The sequence below is a fragment of the Garra rufa genome, chromosome 16 (genome assembly GCF_049309525.1).
Source record: "Garra rufa chromosome 16, GarRuf1.0, whole genome shotgun sequence".
Lineage (NCBI taxonomy): Eukaryota > Metazoa > Chordata > Actinopteri > Cypriniformes > Cyprinidae > Garra > Garra rufa.
The window spans coordinates 29,719,096-29,740,287 of record NC_133376.1 but is presented as its reverse complement, the minus strand read 5'-3'; the positions used below and the strand labels follow the sequence as shown (position 1 = coordinate 29,740,287).

General features: G+C 32.7%; 2 protein-coding genes across 2 annotated transcripts; both read right to left on the bottom strand.

Annotated features, from left to right (window-relative positions):
* Positions 1–3,910: 3,910 nt before the first annotated feature.
* Positions 3,911–9,488, bottom strand: spata4 (spermatogenesis associated 4). The gene is made up of 6 exons (XM_073821209.1): positions 9,341–9,488; positions 8,881–9,010; positions 8,078–8,196; positions 6,740–6,960; positions 6,483–6,635; positions 3,911–4,079 (listed from the first exon to the last, which is right to left on the bottom strand). The coding sequence occupies exons 1-5, from the start codon at positions 9,439–9,441 to the stop codon at positions 6,523–6,525; spliced, it is 684 nt and encodes a 227-aa protein (XP_073677310.1). The 5' UTR covers positions 9,442–9,488; the 3' UTR covers positions 3,911–4,079; positions 6,483–6,522.
* Positions 9,489–11,623: 2,135 nt separating this feature from the next.
* asb5a (ankyrin repeat and SOCS box containing 5a) lies at positions 11,624–21,038 on the bottom strand. The gene is made up of 7 exons (XM_073820721.1): positions 20,829–21,038; positions 17,712–17,791; positions 17,351–17,458; positions 12,804–12,957; positions 12,544–12,678; positions 12,064–12,255; positions 11,624–11,984 (listed from the first exon to the last, which is right to left on the bottom strand). Exons 1-7 carry the CDS (start codon positions 21,025–21,027, stop codon positions 11,857–11,859), a joined length of 996 nt encoding a protein of 331 aa, XP_073676822.1. The 5' UTR covers positions 21,028–21,038; the 3' UTR covers positions 11,624–11,856.
* Positions 21,039–21,192: the final 154 nt, after the last annotated feature.

The following is a 21,192-nucleotide window of genomic DNA, read 5'->3' as shown; positions in this document are numbered from 1 at the left end:
TCTTCACTGCTTTCTTCGTGATAAGAAGATGAGAAAAGAATGGGAAGATGTCTGTGGATCAGTAAAACTTTCTAAAGACCCGCGTCTTTGTTCTTTCCACTTTAGCCCTGATGCCTTTGAGGCTTTTAGTAGACCACAGCTACTGAAAGAGCTTACAAATGGCAGAAACAAGAAATGCTAGATGCCATCCTGGCAGGATGTAAACATGTTGACGCATGTCATGACACCGCAGCCACTGATACAATGCAGATTTCCCTCAATATCCAGAGGTGTTTAGACTCCTTGTGGGGAAAATCGATGGTACGGCATCGATGATTTAAGCCTACGCTTATATCCATCGCCATTTCAGCTCTTTCAGTAGCTGTGGCCATCATATCAGTATTTTATTTTTCGAGTTGTGTATTCTGAGTTGTGTTGCAGTAAAAATAGCAACAGGCAGCGTCAGTAGCTCACTGAGTGCAACCAGTTCATGTCATCGAAATAATGGCACCACCCATAGTTCAGGGGGGTGAAAACTTTTGAACAGAATGGAAATGTGTATATTTTTCTTATTTTTGCCTAAATATCTTTTTTTTTTTTTTTTAGTACTGCCCTTCAGAGGCTACAGATGATACTTACATGTTTCCCAGAAGGCAAAATAAGTTAAATTTACCCTGATCTTCAGATTCAAAAAGTTTTCACCCCCAGCACTTAATGCATTGTGTTTCCTTCTGAAGCATCAGAGAGTATTTGAACCTTCTGTAGTGGCCCCAGTTGTCCCCAGTGTGAAAGAGTTTAACTGTTCAGGACAAACAAGAGACTCATAAACCACTATCACAACAACAACAACAACAACAACAAAAAAAACACACAGCTATGGATCATTTTTGTAAGAACACAGCATTAAGAATCAAGGGAATGTATTTTTGAATGGTGTAATTTTCATAAATGTCTCTTGTGGATTATATGTAAACATATTTTATGTGAAAAATCTTATTCAGGCCAGTACTAAATAAACAATAACATGCATTTTTTTAAGATCCTTCTTATTTTGGTAAAATAATTCAAATTTAGCAGATTCTGAAAGGGGAATGTAACATTTTGACCTCAACTGTATGTATAAAACAATGTGGAATTTTTAAATAAAGCAAGTCTTCTTATGGGTTTTCTACTATATATTTCAGTATGAAATTAGCTTTGCCATCACAGGAATAAATTACATTTTTAAATATATTCAAATAGGAAACACTTCATAATACATGGTAATTTGACTGTTTTTATAGTATTTTAAATTGAATAAATGCAGCCTTGGTGAGCATAGGAGACTTCTTTAAAAACATCTATTTTAAGTTTTTCTCAGCAGTTTCTTTCCATTCAAAGTGTTGTTTTCATTTTCTCAATCTAACTGCAGACTCCGGAGCTTCTAGTTATTCTTCTAGCCACTCACTATAAAATTTATATTTATAACAAAATGTAGCCACATTGAGTGACATGAAGGCACTGAGTGACATGAAGAGAGATACTGCCATGGACAACATTCAATGAATTAAAACAATATATTTGACTGCTAACTGGTTTAATGAACTAATCTGAATGAAGAATTCAAGAGCCATTTACTTTATACACATATGGATGTAATGCATATACAAATGTTGGTCACGTAGTGGTCACAAAGTATAGGGCTGCAAAAATAAATCAATTCATCTTGAATCAAGAAATGATTCTGCATCGATTCCAAGATTTTCCAAATTAATCACGATTCATTTCTGAGCTTCCAGCGAAAACCGCAATGCATTCGGAGAATCTCAGAGTGATAAATACAAAACATATTTTTCAATTATCTTTTGTGTTCCACAGAAGAAAGTCATATAAGTTTAGAACAACATAAGAATGAGTAAATGATGACTGTTTTAAAGGAGAAGTTCACTTCCAGAACAAAAATTTACAGATGATTTACTCACCCCCTTTCTTCAGTCATAAAGCAACTATGTTTTTTGAGGAAAACGTTGAATTTTCTCTGCAGTGGACTTCTATGGTGCCCACGAGTTTGAACCTCCAAAATGCAGTTTAAATGTAGCTTCAAAGGGCTCTAAACGATCCCAGCCGAGGAAGAAGGGTCTTATCTAGTGAACTGATTGGTTATTTTCTAAAAAAATTTACAATTTATATACTTTTTAACCTCAAATGCTCATCTTGTCTAGCTCTGTGTATTCCAGTTCAAGACAGTTAAGTAGGTTAAAAAACTCCCATCTCATTTTCTCCTCCAACTTCAAAACAGTCGTACGTTGCTGCAAAAGTGCCGACCAAGCGTTTACAAAGTAAACATGCAAACAAGATCAAATGCCCTTTACAAAAAAAGGTAAAACAGCAATGTAGGACGATTTTGAAGCTGAATGAGAAAATGAAATGGGAGTTTTTCGGCATACCCTAACTGTCTTGAACCGGAATACACAGAGTAAACAAACAGCTAGACAAGATGAGCATTTGAGGTTAAAAAGTATATACATTTTCAGGGTTTTTTTTTTTAGAAAGAAATAATTTAAACTGCATTTTGGAAGTTCAAACTCGAGGGCACCATAGAAGTCCATTGTATGGAGAGAAATCCTGAAATGTTTTCCTCAAAAAACATAACTACTTTAAGACTGAAGAAATAAAGTCATTAACATGTGGGTGAGTAAATTTAAACTGTCCCTTTAAGGATTCTCAGAAACATAAATCATCATTTAACAGATTAATGTTTTTATCTACTTTAATTTCCTTTTATAGTTTACCATAAAACGACAGCGTTTGTCATTTTGTCAAATAGAGTAGACACTGATTTTAATAACATCTTAGCTATGCTAATGATTAAATGACTGCGTTCAGGGTCACACCATTTGCACCTCATGGCATTTAATTCTGCACAAAGCACAAATTATTTGTTTTTTAAATGTCCGTTTCAGACAGAAAACAGCATGAGCATGTAATAGGGAGGAGGGTGAGAAAAACAGAGGGAGCGTGAGAGAGACTAGGCGGTCTAAAAAGTTATTTTCTGGGCACATTCATGAAAAGCAGTATGCTTGCTTTAGATATCCATGGCAACCTTATGCTATGAATTGAGTCTGAAAGATGCATGGTAACACAACAGATACACTCTTTATGTTTGACAGTGGCACTGAGCGTTTGAGAGTGAAAGAGACTGTGTGACACTATGTGTTTGTGTGTGTACAAGGGGGAGAGAAAGAGAGTAAAAGAGGCAGAGGGGGTAAACAAGGACCCGGGCAACTTGCCTAAATCCTGCCTGTCTCACAGTGAGTTTGCTAAATGAATGTCTAATTTGCACTGGGCCCTGGGTGGAGCGAGGAAGAGAAAATGCTGCGCCTTTCAATGAAAACAGAGCCATCTCAATACAGAGATACTGCTACAGGTTGAAGTAGACTTAAGAACTATTGGGTTAACTGATAGATGTTATATTTATTCTCAGATGGCATTCCAAATCTACATGATTTATTTTCGTCCATGGAACTCAAATTGAGATTTTTTGGAAAATGTTCAAACTACTCTTTTTATACAAAAAGAAAAGACCCAAGCTAATATAAATGTATATTTTATAAGCACTGGTTCAAATATCATCACAAATTTGATAATAAGAGCTATGGATGAAAGCAGAATTTTAGTTGAACTATTTCTTTAAAAAATTAATTAAAAGCTGTTCTTCGTAAAATTATTGTTTACACTTTTAATTTTTGTGATTTGAATAACACAAGAGGTGTGAATATATATTTCATTCTACTAGATTTGTTGACCTGTATAATGAAGCTGTTCCAATATAGAGAATTCAAATCCAATGCCAATCGGAACAACAAGCTTTTAGAACCTAATAAACATGGATTTTTTCGAGTCTGTGTTCTATTCAAACACAGACAACAAAAGCAGCCTGCACACTGATGTGTATGCTTGTTAGACTGTTTTTTATTTATTGTGGGAATGAATCTTTTACTCAAATTTCTATGGACGCATTTTAAAATGTGCTTTGAAGACCTTTGTTAGACATCTACCTTAAACAGTCTCATAATTTTCCACCAATATCAGCAGTGCATTTGCTTCCGATGCCACTGTACCTGCAAATAAAAAAGAAAAACATTCCCTAATTACAATATAGTTAAACACCAATAATACTATACCACCAGGGTTGCAAACAAAAATGCCCATAAATTCAAGACAAAAGGGGCAAAAAATGCTTCTGCACAATTAAACAATGTATTACGGCTGTCAAGGTTTAAATGCGAAGTGAAAATGAGTTTAAAGTGTCAGTTTGCGGAATTACACTGCATCAGATTGCTTTTACGTGCTGTTTTGTGCAGCGTTGAGCCTTATAACCAATCAAACGCGTTTCTGATGAACTTAGGAATGCATTGGCCAATCAGAGGCGCTTAGATTAGTCAGCTCTGAAAACGGCAGAGCTATTGATGAGTGCACGCGCTTACGAATTCCATCATCATAAACAACACAGTGCAGATATGATATACATAAAAGATTAATTTCGTAGCTTCAGTGACTATAACAGGAGTTTATGCATAACATGTTTGTCTATGAAGCCAGAATGTGACGTGGCCAAAACAAAACAGAAATGTTTTATATTGTTTTCTATATCGATATTAAAATGCCTTATAACAATATAAAGAGCAATAAAGTATGATTTTTGTCATAATATTGCAGCCCTATGAGCTCCTGTTTTTTACATGTATAATTTAGATACCTTTTTAAACAATCTATTGTTATTGACAAAAGTTTGAAATATTAATTGTAAAAAAAAAAAAAAAAGTAATTGGGTAAATTTAAATATTTGATCAAATACAACATGCAGCATTTTTTATAATAAGAAGGTTATTATAAACAAGTGCCCTCACAAATTTAAAAAATGCCCCTGGAAATCAATTTCAGCGGGCAAATATTGGCCCTTAATGGAAAAGTTATTTTTTGACCCTGCTATACACTTGTGACAAGTGTTGGGCAGGTGGTATTTTAGTACTATTTATACACTATTGTAATATTTTTGAGCTTTCTGTTTTTCAGTTTTAATTTTAATTTTAATTTTAGCATAAGTTTTAGTAATTTTGTTATGTGCTTGTCACTTTTAATAAATGTTTCTATTAAGATTAATTACGTTTTAGTAATTTTAGTACATCACCTAAAGTTATTTTAATTAGTTATTAAGCAGTGTTGTTTTTGACAACCATCTTAGATTTAGTCTTAGTCTTAGTCTTTTGGACTAAAATGCTTCTTAGTTTTAGTCAAATTTTAGTCACTTCTATATGTGATAGTTTTAGTCCAATTTTAGTCGACGAAAAGTCAAAAAGGTTTTAGTCTAGTTTTAGTCGACGAAAAGTCAAAAAGGTTTTAGTCTAGTTTTAGTCAAAAAAAGGGAAAAAAGTAGTCTTTTAACAAATTAATGTAGGTCAGTAAGTATTTTGCTGTTGGGTAGTGTCACTTATAAGTTCTGAAAATAGCAGATCTATAGTTCAACACAATGTGAGCTTCCGGATCGACTATTTTCACCAATAATTACAATAATGAAGGAATGTTTTAGAACATAAAAGACAAACAAGGATGGAATGCTAAAACGGCTTGCCATACTAGTATAGCAAAGAGTATTTAATGCTAAAATGGCTTGCCATAGCGTCAGATACTTTTTAAGTTTTAATTGGCATGCACAATAAGCGGAAATGTCATGCATTTTAAACGTCTGACGGACCACCTACTAACATTTTCGTCTATTCTCGTCCCGTCAACAAAAACTCACACACGTCTCGTCATGTTTTAGTCATCAATGAGCCATTTTTGTCTCGTCATCGTCTCGTTATCGTCATGAAAAAAAGTGGTGTCAACGAAATGATTTCGTCATCGTCATCGTTGACGAAAACAACACTGTTATTAAGGCCACATTTTTAATCTAAAATGTATATTGTATTTTATTTTCACATTTATTTTAATTAACAAAATACATTTTTAATAGTTTTAGTTAACAATAACAAATATATTGGGCAGTAGTGTTGCTACTGTACTGATAATCAGTTATTTGTAGATTAAATGACATTTCTTGATAGCAAGGTTTTATATCTTAACATATTTTAACAGAAAAGTGATTTTATTCATAGTGTGGTAACATAAATACTCAACAACAGAGATTTTTTTTAACATTATGTATTGTAGAGTGTCTTGCATTTTCTGTCAGTTGTTTTGAATCAAACTAGTGATTCATCAATGAATGATTCTTTTGAGTCAGTTCCTTTTAATTAAATGGGCAGGCAAAACTGTTTGAAATGTTATATCATGTATAGCTTGTGGGATCACAAGCTACATTATCAGGAGGGTAGCACAGAGGATATCTAAGCAAATTTTTAGTAGTTTATAGCTTTGCAAGGTGCAATTCTTAAGGAGCTTATGCAAAACTGCTTGTGATACTGTTCTGTGAAAAAAGCAACACGGTTTGTTTAAATTGAGTATTTAGTCTGTTGGCTTACATATGTCTCATCCTCTTGTTGGAAAGCTGAAGCCAAGAACTTAACAAGCCGCTTGACTGGTGTTCATCTGCAGGTTTGGCTCACTCTGGCGGGCTAACAGCGGAGCCAATCTGACAGCTTGTTCTCCAAGAGTGGGCTTAACGTTGAATCGTTCTATGAAGAAGTCAAGGAAATATACTTTACAGTAAAACATCCTTCGCTAAGACACAAATACATATTTCACGGCAAACGAAAAGGATTCATGGAGTGTGACTCACTTGGGTCTTGTGTTCTCTCCTCTTTTCTCTGTTCTATGTGTCTGTGTATGATCGCAAGGACCTTGCGCTGTTTGGCGATGATGTTTGGTTCAGCTATAACCTCACTGAGACTCAAGTTGCTCTTTATGGCCACTGAAGCTGTGGCTCGAGCCACCATGGGCAACTGCTCTTGATAAGCCTTATCTGTGAAGTCTTGCTCCACCCTCTGGATGGTCTGGATCCTACAGGAAGCATAAAATAAGACAAATGAAGACAAGGTGTGAGATTAATTAGTCCTTAACCTTTGAAACATATGTGGCTCATTATGTGGCATATGTGGCTCACTAAAGCATGTACATAGAAGGTAAAGGGGAAGTAAAATGCATCCTCCCTATCGTTTGATTGTATCTTTTGGGAATTGATTGCATTGTGGAAAGAGGGCTTTATATACAGTTGAGGTTAAAAGTTTACATCCCCCTTTCAGAATCTGCAAAATGTTAATTATTTTACCAAATAAGAGGGATCATACAAAATGCATGTTACTGTTTATTTAGTACTGACCTGAATAAGATATTTCACATAAAAGATGCTTACATATAATCCACAAAAGTTTACATCCCCTTGATTCTTAATAATGTGTTCTTACCTGAATGATCCATTTTTTTTGTGATAGTTGTTCATGAGTCCCTTGTTTGTCAAATGAAAAAAAAAAAAATTTCAACAGAAAACAAGATTCTTTTTCTTACCTTATTGACAGATTATTTTGCTTGTTTTTTTTTTTTTTTTCTGAGAACAATAAAATAATTTATACCTTCTTATTTTAAGAGTTTTTAATTATTTTGGCTAGAAACAAGACAAAAATCTAAGTAAGAAAAGCATTTTTGCAGTGCACTGAAAACAGCCGAGGGACTCATATGCAACTAAACAGAAGGATAATATGCTCTTTGATGCTCCAGAAGAAAAAACGATGCATTAAGAACCGGGGGTGAAAACTTTTGAACAGAATGGAGAGGTGTACATTTTCTTATTTTGCCTAAATCTCTCTCTTTTTTTTTTTTTTTTTTAGTATTGCCCTTCAGAGGCTATAGAAGGTAGTTACAAGTTAAATTTACCCTGATCTTCAAATTCAAAAAGTTCTTATTCAGGTCAGTACTAAAGAAACAATAACATGCATTTTGTATGATCCCACTTATTTTGGTGAAAGGGGATGTAAACTTTTGACCTTAACTGTACCAGAATGGAGAAAAACAAAAAACTTGAATATTCAAAAAATGCCTCAAGTGCTATTTAGCTAATATTTGAATTACATTATCTGATGGGAATGGAAAATGCATTAAGAAAGCAAATATGAAAGCTCACCTTCTGTTGGTCAGGATAGAGTAAATCTCTTGCACGAGAAGCTCTGCAGCTCCAGGTTTACAGTGGATTGTGCCGTCTATGACCTCTTTCAACAGACTGATGTTTTGCTTCTCAAAAAGCTTTTAAACAACCAAAGGTGTATAAAAGAAAAGATCTCTATTAAACTGGCATGGTTTAAGAAAAATAGTCCAAAGCACAATAGCCATATCAAGAATCTAATTTATTAAAGGGTTAGTTCACCCAAATATGAAAATTCTGTCATTAATTACTCACCCTCATGTCATTCCAAACAAGTAAGACCTTTATTCATCTACGGAACACAAATATTTTTAGCTTTCTGACCCTGCATAGACAGCAACTATCACATTTAAAGGCTATAACGGTAGTAAAGACTATGTCAGTCTTCACTGCTGTATTACGACACATGTTCTGACACAGAAAGTAGAACAGGAAATTGTCAAATAAAGTCATTATTTTGTTTTCTTTGGACACAAAAAGCATTCTCATGGCTTCATTAAATTATGGTTAAACCACTGACGTCACACGAACTATTTTAACGATATCCTTACTACCTTTCTGGGCCTTAAACGTGTCAGTTGCGTTGCTGTCTATGCAGGGTCAGAAAGCTCTCAGATTGCATCAAAAGTAACCGTTTTGAAGATATCTACACAAAAAAAGTGTTTTGAAGATGAACAAAGGTGTTACGAGTTTTGAACAACATGAGCATGAGTAATTAATGACAGAATTTAACTCACCCTTTATTTCATGTTACTTTTATCATTTACGCAGGATATCAAACTCACCCTTTCAATCTGTGACCAGTTGGATTGTTTGACAGCCATTGAAGCTCCATTATCATATGAGTGCATATGAAAATCCCTGGGAAAGTACCAGGAAAATATTTCTGCCACTAGGTATCCATTGGAAAAGTCTCTTTGGTCAAAAAAGACAGGCACGTGTAAGCACAATAGTAGCTAACGCTTTAAATATTGTTTATATTTGAACTTTTAGGCTATTTTTGATACAAATATGTTATATTTATTATGAAACCAGAATGATATTTTATTTTAAATGAATAAAATCGCCGGATGTTGACTAAAAAGCGAATTAGAGTCCTCTTTAGGGAACTGTAATTTCATATTTATTATTATTGTAGTTAATTAGAAAACTAAACTAGCTATATAGCATTTTTAAGCTTTTATACAAGCACAAATATAGAGAGATCCCCTAAATGGCCCAAGTTTATTTGTCTTTTCTACTCACCTGCGCACGTTTTTTGGGAAAAACGATAAATCAAGACTTTGCAGCCATTTCAAAACCTCTCGTGGTAGACCAGCCTTCTTGGGATATTGTGAATAGGCCATTTCTAACTATAGGTAACGACAGAAACGAAAAGCAGCCTCACATTTGTTTGAGGAAGAGGACAAACCCCCTTCGGTTCATTGTTTACAGTCGCATGGAAACAGCTTGACGACAGGAGCTGGAGTTGATGTGCTGCCACCTGCTGGCAGATCACAACATTTGATCTACATGACTTTTCCATGCTATGGACGTAAATGGCTACCGTCAACTGTTTTTTCAACTGGTAACCAACATTCAGTTTGAAGGTGAGTAAATCATGACAGAATTTTCATTTTTGGCTGAACTATGTCTTTAGGGGAAGACACTGCAGGCAAAAACTTTTTTTTTCATGCACCTGTCAAGTTTTAGATTTTAGGCTTTTTGGTTTTTCATTAAGTGTTTTTTCTAGGGTTACCACTTTTAATACCCCAAAATAAGGGACACATGGGGGGGGGGGGGGGGGGGGTTGTGAGTTGTGCATATAATATGGGACGTCCTGAATAAGAACTGATCATTGTTTTTTTTCTACTTTTTAGAAATGGGGTCTATAGACCCCGTTAAAATGTAATAATGTCCCATATCTCAAAAATGCTGCAGTAAAAAGGTTTCATATGAGTTTTGCATATAATATGGGCCGTCCTGAATAAGAACTGATCATTGTTTTGTTTTTTCTACTTATTAGACTCTAAAGTCTAATAATGTCCCATTTCTCAGAAAAGAACCGTCAAGTACACCAATAAATAAAACGGACATTAAAGTAGAAATGCAAATAAATAAGTAAGTAAAAATTCACGAGCACTTTGTAGTATTATCTCTCAGTCCTGGGCGTCTAAATGAAAAGCGCTCTGCATCGCGTTCTGTCTGTGTTGTTTCTGAAACTACCGTAATCACTGTAATACGCGCGCACACTTAAAATCAATCGCGGCTGGCTTGACCGTGTTTTTCTGAACCGCGGCTGGCTTTACCGCAGTGATTATTTGTATGAGGCGCTGCTTTAAAAAAAAAAATTTATAAAAAATACGGGACAAAACCCGTCCCGTATTGATTCAAAACGGGACGCGCAATTTCATTCTCAAATACGGGACGATTCCGTATTTTAAGGGACGGGTGGCAACCCTAGTTTTTTCAGACTAGTGGAAAGAAAACATCCGAGAAAAAAAAAAAAACTTTAAGTGTTTCTTTTATAGCACTTTATCTATTTGTGTCAATAGATTTCAAATACAATACCTATTTTTAAATCTCCAACGGTAGCACTTACACACACCAAACTTTACATTTTTATATTTCTGTCTATATCCAGAAGGTTTTTACAGAGGGATTTGTTCATATATAATTTGCTTGATTTTATACATTTTATTCCCTCAAAAATAAAAAATAAAAATATTGTTTTCTGCCTGTTCTATGTATTTCTAAATGGTTCTAATCATATTTCATTAAATAATGCCTCAATGGCATATTAAAACCTAACATTTTAGAAAACTTGTAATACAAAAAATGTTTGCAATTATCAACATAATCAATCAACTGGGTAAGTAAGGCAATAACTATTAGTTTTTTTTTTTTCCCTATTCAGCTGCAGTGTCTCGCCGAGTCACTGGATAGTTTTAGGGACTAAAGTAAACTAAAGTTAATAGGTGGTAAGGATATGTACGAGCAGTATTAATTAAGATATTAACCTAATATTTCACCTAACTGACTGGAAATTATAAGAACATGAACGTTGTTGGAAATCCTGGTTCAGTTTGGCCAACCACAAACAACATTTTTTTGCACTCTTCTCCTTCATTTGTTATGGCTTTTGGCTGTCTATAGTACTCCAAATGTTTTTCTCGGTCTGACCGATTATTACAGCCCAGAACATGACAATAATTGACCATTTTCAGCAGCAATAATTAGCGAAATATTAAAATTTCCTTCAGTTCAGTGGCATTATTTACGTTCAGTGCCGCCAATTGATGACGTGTCGTGAAAACACTCTATCGATGTCCCACGGACTATTTTAACAATGTCTTTACTACCTTTCTGGGCCTTACATGTCGTAGTACCCTTATGGAGAATCAGAAAGCTCTCAGATTTCATACAAATATCTTAATTTGTGTTCCGACGATGAACGAAGGTCCTACGTTTTTGGAACGACATGAGGATGAATAATTATGACAGCATTTTCATTTTGGGGTGAACTATCCCTTTAAGACAAAATGTTGCTGAGGTATATTACATTTATTAAAGTAAAATAAACAAGATTAGTAGTAGCCTACCAGTCACAAGTTTGTTTATATACCAAGGACATAAATGGCCTATTCTTGTTAAATCACGCCACAGAGATGGAGACAATTATTATTACAGCAAATGGAAAAAGATAAAACAGCTTTTGTCATTTAAAATGATCATTTACACTAACTTAAACTATACAATAATACTAAGCAAACATAATGACATTATCTATATTGCAGAAAGTTCTTCATAGCTTTAGGAAGGGGCAAAAGTGGTAGAAGATGTAGTCGGGAACGTCCCAAACTCTCCCTGATTTGCTGACGGCACAGTTGACGCAAAGAACGGGGCGTCGCTGTAAAACAAAACAAAACTGATGCAGTAAAAACATCAGGAACTTTTGAGTCTATCATCCTGCTGCACATTTAGCTCACCTTCATAAATCAATAGGAATCCCTCTGCAAGGCTCCCCGGAGGAGCAGCCTCTACGGGACGTTTGTACTCCAGGTTGCGTGCATTTACGTCTGCCCCAAATTCCAGCAGGAGTTTCACTATGCTTATACAGTCTTTCTGGGCTGCTGCATGAAGAGGAGTCTCTAAATTTGTGCCTGTCTGCACATTTGCACCTGTGATGGTGACAATTCAGTAACATAATAACACAGAAGAGAAGAAACTGTTGAATAAAGTCATTATTTTTGTTTTCTTTGTGCACAAAAAGTATTCTCGTAGCTTTGCAACATCACAGTTGAACCACTGATGTCTATAGACTAATTTAACATGTCCTTACCACCTTTCTAGGCCATTAACGTGTCAGTTGCTGTCTATGCAGGGCTAGGAAGCTCTCGGATTGCATCGAAAATATCTTCATTTGTGTTCTGAAGATGAATTTTGAAAGTGAATTTTGACTTGTTTACCTCCATCGAGCAGTTTGCGGGCACATAAGAAGTCTTTACATCGACAAGCACTGTAGAGAGGAGTGCCCATGTGAGGGATTTCATAGTCCACGTCCACACCCCATGCTATCAGCGCCTCCACACACTTGCTGTGGCCTTTGAAAGAGACAATAAAGCCATGTGATATTTAAAATGTGGAGAGTCTATTAGCAAGTCAGCTAATTAGGGCTAATTTTGATTTGTGCAGGACTATGGTACTCTAGTGCCAGTCTTATACCCACCCCTGCTGACTGCTTCATGGATGGGTGAAGGCTGGCATATAGCCAGGGCCTGTGGTCTGGCGTCACACTGCAAGAGCAGCTCTAGACATTCCAAACTGCCAGCTGAGCAACAATTAAACAATGGAGTCACTCCATCTATAGTTGTCACATTAACCTGAAAACACAGACATAGAATACAAGGCAAAAGAATAGCATGTTTCATGAAATGTGCATTCAGCATTTTGTAAAAAAAAAATAATAATAATAAAAATTAAAAAATATATAGATTTTTTTTTTTTTTTTTTTTTTACAAAATACTGAATGCACAGTTTATGGCTTATGTGTTTAGGGTTTGCAATAACTCATATATTTAAAGAGGCAAAGTAATAATAATATAATAATGACAAAATAAAAGATATAATAATTTTATAAAAATAAAAAGACAAATTTTCAACAATTAATAATTTAATAGATAAGATAAACAAATAAAATAATATAATACAGTATAATATAATAATGACAAAATAAGTAATATAATGATTATATAAATATAAAATATACCATTTTCAAAGTTGTAAATAAAACAATTATGAAAAAAGAAAGAAAAATAAATATCTGGGTGAAAATTGTTACTAATCTACACATTTTTTCCCAGTTTAGAATTAATGATTGATCATTTCAATAATAATTGATAGATAAAATAAAAAACAAATATAATTTAATATAATAATGACAATGATATTTCTAGAATGAATAATTCAGTAGACATATTTATGAATATGTCATATTTATCTTCATAATCAATAATATTATAATATAATATAATACATTAATGACAAAAAAGATAATAATGAAATACAAAAATAAAAATACATTTCTAGAATTAACAATTCAATTATCAATAATAATAATAATCATTATAATTAATAGAAATATATTATAATATATAATTATATAATATAATAATGACAAAAGAAAAGATAATTATATATAAAAATATAAAAAGATATTTATAGAATTAATAATTCCGTAGAAAAATTTAATATGACTAATCATCATCTTTAAATCAATAATATAATATAATTATGACAAAAGAAAAGATAATGATTATCGACAATAAAAAGATATTTCTAGAAATAATAATTTAATACACATTTATTATGAATAATCATCATCTTCATAATCAAAAATATAATATAAAAAAATAATATAATAATGACAAAAGAGAATTATATAAAAGAGAATTATTATATAAAAATAAAAAGATATTTCTAGAAATAATTCAATAGACATTTATTATGAATAATCATCATAATCAATAATATAATATAATATAATAATGACAAAAGAAAATATATAATTTCTGGAATTAATAATTAAGTAGACATATGTATAATAAAATATAATATCATAATGACAAAATTAAAGATATAATGATGATTATATAAAAAGAAAAAGATACAATCTCTCTAAAATTAATCATTTGTTTCTAGAATTAACAATTTTTCTAGAAATAAAATAAACAAATGGAATAATATAATAAAATAATGACAAAAGACAATATAATAATGATTTTTAAATAAAAATATATTTCTAGAATTAATCATTTAGTTGACATGTACAATAAATGTAATATAATAAAAAAGAAAATAAATGATTATTTAAAAAGTTTTAGAATGAATATTTTAAGAGACATTTATAATGTAATAGAATGTAATATAATAATGATTATAAAAAAAAAAATATATGTAGAATTAATAATTCAGTACAATATAATTCAGTATAATATAATAATAATGACTACTGAAAAAAATATAGAATCAATAATTCAATAGACCTATTTATAATATAATATAATAATGACAAAAGAAAAGATAATAATTATACTTATATATTTATACATACTTATATTTAAAAAAATATATTTCTAGAATTAATAATTCAATAAACATATCTAATAACAATAATCATCATAATTTCCTGTATTTCTGAATTGTAATAAAGGAAAACCCCACTGTGTTACACAAAATTGTAAAATCAGTAACAGAAGCCAAGGCTGCTTATCAAGACCTGTGAAATGAACAGGGCTGTAGTACTCGAGTCCGGTCTTGGACTCGAGTCCGGTCTCGAGACCGTTTTTTTATGGTCTCGGACTTGTCTCGGACTCGCTGGTATTCAGACTCGGACTTGTCTCGGTCTCGGCCACTGGTCTTGCCAAATATGGCTTTTGGTCTCGACCGAGTCCAGGTGTCTTTATTATGTTCCCAGTAAGCACACATTTTAAACTGTTTATAATTTACATTTTTTCATTTCACCCGCCCGAATTTAATTAAAATATTATTTTTCGTCACGTCATCTGCCCGAACGACCCATCACTACCAATAACCAATCACAAAAACAAAAAAACAAAACAAAAAAGTAATAACCAATCACACACTAGATTATATTTGCACGGCACGCTCTGCATCTGCGTGCCCTGCTAACGTTAATTTTCATTGATTCACACACACACTCTAACATGACATAAGCGGTGCAATTTACACTATTGACTTCTAAGGATTTTGATAAGAAACCACAAGAAACAGGTGAATAAAGGCTGACAATCAATGTTTAATGTTCAGATGTTATTATTTCAAGACATGTAAAGCATTTTAGCTGGTTTATGTGTGTCGTGTTCTATGAGAGCTGTGTGTGGAGGGACGGGAATGTTTTTCTGAATGTCTATATGTGTTTCATTTATTTGTCCACGTTGTTTTGAACTACTGTACCGCTGTGTGTTGCGATCAGGACCGTTCAAAGCATCGTCGCGATATGTTCATTGTCAAACTCCAAAATTAGACCATTTTTATTTTTTTTAAAAACGTCATTACTTCATTTGAAAAAGTTAACACATGTATTTTAGTTTGTTGTGAATATTTTTTTTCATTTGATCAGATAACATTTTAAGCTGTCATATGGTCGTGTTACAACGTGCCCCTCAGATGTTACAATGTACCCCATCTATGGGGCATGTTGTCACGTTTCACTTCCTTTCTTTTGAGGTAAATAACGAAAAACGTATACACTGTAAATATGAAACAAAGCGATATATTTGTACTAGACAAATGTGAAAATAATGTGGATAAAAATTGTACTCTGAACCCCAAGTGGATTTACATAAACCGCGAAATTCAAAAAGTGTTAGGTTGTGCCCCGCTCTCCCCTACTGGTCACTTCTTTTCTACACTACTGTACATCTGCAGTGAAGCTATATTGTAATTTAGTTGCTTAAATGCTCAGTACTAGTACCGAGCATTGGTAATAGTAGTGGGTTGGTGTTTGTATATCAGTTCTAACACTGCTATTATGAGGTATCACCATATGTCATCATTCTGTTTTCTTTAGATTAATAGATTATATGATATCAAGTGGAATGTCTATACTTAAAAATCATGGGTGTTGTTACCCAGTCATTCATATTATCACAGCAATATTATGATTAAAGGTAATAGTTTGGATATAAACACTGATGTGATGTCTATGGTAGAAATTAAAACAGAGCACGTCATCTTTTGAAAGCAATTGGCGCTTCAAATAATGTTTGTGTCGATTGCATTGTTTCGCCACTAGATGGAAACAACTGTTAAAAAATGTATTTGTCAACGAATAGAGATTGATTCAAAAATGCAGATTCATCCAGTGATGTTTTTGTGAGCATGTCATTTATTCATTCAAACCACTTTTTCATAAATGTAATATAAAAAATCGGTGTGTTAAACATATTCTATTTTAAATATAAATATTATGTATTAAATTATTAAGAATTCATTAAAATGAATTAAACACTTTTAAATAGACTGAAGCAATTAATATTTTGTCTCACATTATTTTGCTTAGTTTAGAATTGCGAGGAAATTGTGATCTCTATTTAATCTTAAAAAAAAAACTAAAACTGAAACTAAACTATATAAAAACTAAATAGAAATGTGTTCACAAAATAGAAACTAAACTAAAACTAAAAAAAATGTTAATGAAACTAATAAAAACTAAACTAAATTTTACTGAAAATTTGAAAACTATACCAAAATAAAACAAATTTTAAAAAGCTAAACTAAATTAACTTCGGCTTCAACACTAGTCTTTTTTTTTTTTTCTCCGGTCTCGACTTGGTATCGGTCTTGGTCTCGACTTGGTCTTGGTCTTGACATGGTCTGTCTTGGTCTTGGTCTTGGTCTTGTCTTGGTCTCGATCCCTTCTGGTCTTGGTAGTGTCTTGGTCTCGGTTTAGGCGGTCTTGACTACAAGTCTAGTTGTGACACTGTTTTTGCTTTTAGATCAACAAATAATAACCCAAAATGATTGTCTTGATGATGTCATGCATACGGCTTTTTTTCCTGTCCTGGACTCGGTCTTGACTCGGACTCGAACTTTTTTGGACTCGGTCTTGTCTTGGACTCGAACCTCTTTGGACTCGGTCTTGACTTGGACTCGACTAGTCCTGGTCTTGGACTTGTCTTGGACTCGACAAAGGTGGTCTTGACTACAGCCCTAGAAATGAAAGTGTTACCAATCAGCCCTGCAGAGACTAACGTTGGCTCCGGCATCTATCAGGGCTCTGGCACAGGCAACATGGCTCCCAATGCACGCCTCATGAAGAGGGCTAACGTGGTCTATTGTCAGCACATTTACGCTGTGGCCCTGAGGACAGATTAAGACAAATGAATATTGCATTTGAATGTGCAGGATTCTTTTAGTCCAGATGGTGGCAGCAATGCCCTTCACTACACCGCATGATGGATTGCAGCGTTCAACCTCTACACCAAATGCGTATTACATTACTTATCCGCTAGAGTGCATGTGACTGCAAGATATAGAAATAGTACAAATATTAACACAATTACGTATTTCTTATCTCAAGGTTCATTGAAAGGTCATTTAAATGAAAAACTACCTGAGCAATGAGGGTCTTGAGAGCCAGCAGTCTTCCTTGGCTGGCAGCATCGTGAAGAGCAGAGCGGTCGGCCCAAGACCCTGGAGAAGAATAAAAACACTGATTCGCAGGAACAGGAAATTTAGGAATTTTAAGGCTTAAAAATCAAAGTACAGCGGAAATATATTTGATCTATGCAGTTATAAATATTATGAATTATTACATTATATATTCAATTATAGTTGTAATTGAGCTATTAGTTTAAGAAACTTAGTAAACACTTATATATGTGTGTGTTTCTATTTTGCATTTATTTAATTCAGATTTTTCGATAAACATGTTTAATGTTTATTGAATAACTTTAATTGTAACATTATTTGTTGAAATATATTTGATCTATTCAGTTATGAATTCTATAGAAAAATATATTATTTATTTTTTATTATAATAATAATATGAATTATTGTATTATATTATATATTCAATAATATATTAATAATTCTATATAAATATGGTATATTTTTATTTTTAATTATTATGTTACCAATTATGAATTCTATAACAAATATGATATTGTTTTTAATGATTATTTTTTAATATTATTATATTCTTATATCTATTCAATTATAGTTAGTTGTAATTAGCTATTATAAGAAAACTAGTAAAAACTTATCATTAATTATTTACGTTTCAATTATAACGTTATATATTGAAATATATTTTATCTATTCAATCATGAATTCTATATAAATATAGCATATTTTAATTTTTAATTATTATATTATATTATCAATTATTTAATATTTTTTAATAAACACACATAAATATGTTTTACATGTTTATTGAATTGTTTTAATTATAATATTATACATTGAAATATTGTATCTATTCAATCATGAATTCTATATAAATATTTTAGTTTTAATTATAATATATTTGATCAATTATAGTTGTAATTTAGCTATTAGTTATAAGAAAATTTGTAAAAGCTTATAATGTAAATGTGTTTCTATTTTGCATTAATTCAATTTTCTAATTCAATTCTGATTTTTCAATAAACAATGTTTTATATGTTTATTGAATTGTTTTAAATGATAATGTTATATATCTTTTTATTTTTTTATATTATTTTTTAAATTTTATATTATATTATCAATTATAGTTAGTTGTAATTTAGCTATTATAAGAAAACTAATAAAAACTTTTTTATAAAAAAATATGTTGACATATATATTAATAAATCTATTTTATTTATTCAATATGTATTTAATATTCAATATATAAATATGGTATTTTTTATTTTTAAATATTATATTATATTTATTCAATTATAGTTATATATTAGTTAGTAGAAAATTAGTAAAACTGGTAATGTATGTGTGTGTGTGTGTGTGTGTGTGTGTGTATATTTTGCATGAATTTAATTTTGTAATTTAATTCTGGTATTTCAATAAACATATATGTAATGTTTTATATGTTTATTAAATTGTTTTAAATTATAACGTTATATATCTTTTTTATATTATATTATATTATCAATTATAGTTAGTTGTAATTTAGCTATTAGTATAAGAAAATTAGTAAAAACTTAAAATGTATATGTGTGTGTTTCTATTTTGCATTATTTAATTTTAATAAATTAGTAATGTTAGTAAAGTTATAATATAATATATTTTATCTATTGAATTTTATAGAAATTATACATTTTTATATATTATATGATATAATCAGTTACAGCTAGTTGTGATTTAGCTATTAGTTATAAGAAACTTAGTAAATTAGTGAAGTTATAATATAATTTTGATTTTTCTATTTTTTTTTTTTACAAAAATTATGTTATCAGCATAAAACAATATTACTTTTTTAACTAATAATATGTCCTTACATTTTTGTTTTGAAAATTGTTTTGACCAAAAAAAAAAAAAAAAAAATTGAAGTCCAATAATTTTTGGATGTAGATGGAATTTGGCACCCCAGATTTTCACTGCATAAATATAGCCCCATCACAAAAGCTGGTACGCTTGTGTACACACCTGAGTCAATATCCAGAATAACTGCTGATGCATTCCACACGTCATCATCATCATCGTCACCTCCCTTCATCACTCACTCAAATATAGTATAATACTCTCCTTCAAGTTCAAAACATAAATAGGACCAGCTTTCAGCTGACACCGTTTGAACCACCTCTCAAATCTGTATCTTTCAATTTTCCTTCTTAGACTCAGATTCAAGAACAATTAATTCAAGAACACAGCTCACTTTCGCACTCAGGATATTGTGAGTCGATCCACGTACACACGAAACATATCAAAGCACCAACCTTGGCTGGTTAACCAGCTCAGCAAGACTTCCACTTTGACAGAGCTTGTGTCCCTTCAGGAAAATGTTTCCTCCTTATATCATTCTCTTCAAAAAATGCTTTAAAAGAGTCACTGAAGCTGTCTGCTGTTTTTATCTATCTTGCCCTACTTAAGTTGCTTAGTAAATGCCAGACTATGGCAATCCCCTGTGACTATCGCCCGTCTCTGTTCCTCTCTCCCTGATCTTAAACTTGCAGAAGCTGTTTTCTGAGATGCTCTGTGAGACAACTTGTTTACACCAAAAGCCCTCACTGCTGTTTATACGGCCCGGCTGCACTGCTCGAGATCCAGCAGACAAGCGTCTGGCTGCACAAGCACTTGATAGACTGAAGATGACTGCGTTTCTTCTATAGTCAAAGGGGAGGGGGGTGCATGGCCTCAATTCTATTTATACAACACTGTAAACAGCAGCCTGGCAGCCATTCCCGGGCTTTGCGTCGCAAGCATGCTTACTGAACTTCCATGTGCTTGATGTTGCATGTTTAGAATCTGTGGTCATGTGATCGAAGGTAGCCTGCTGTGAGGCAAAGCACACAAGTATGAATGCAGATATGGCACTTCTTGAACTGAAAAGCATGTTTGAAAAGCATTTATAATGTAAAACTGAACTCCTTGTCACATGCAATGACATCTAAAACCATTGTGCAATAGTAATATTCCCCATGTTCCATATATATCCATGCAAACGGGCCATCATAAAGGGCAAACGCTGGCAATAGGAAATTAAATCCACACCCAAGTGGTAAGCGGTGATGTAAGCACACGCTCTACTTACCATGCCCTTGACCATTATCATAGAACTCTGCTGAAATCCGGGCAGCCTCATTGCGGTTGCCTTTGATGATGTAGAAGTGCGTGAGTAGATTAAGGGTGATTCTAACGAAAAGTTTGAAGCAGAAGAGGGCCAGGATAGTGAGGTAAACATTGGACAGCTGTGCTGCGAATGGCCTGTATTCTTCAGTGGTCTCTGTCATGGCTGGTTAAGAATGTTTTGTGGCAGAGAATAAGCAGAGTGTACTGCTGTGAGTGCACACGCCACCCCAACAGCACCCCCCATGCACTTGGGTCCTTACTGCAGCTCAAATAAGATGTGGGTATCATTTGTTTCGAAGAAAGAGTTTGGGCAAAAATGAAAATTC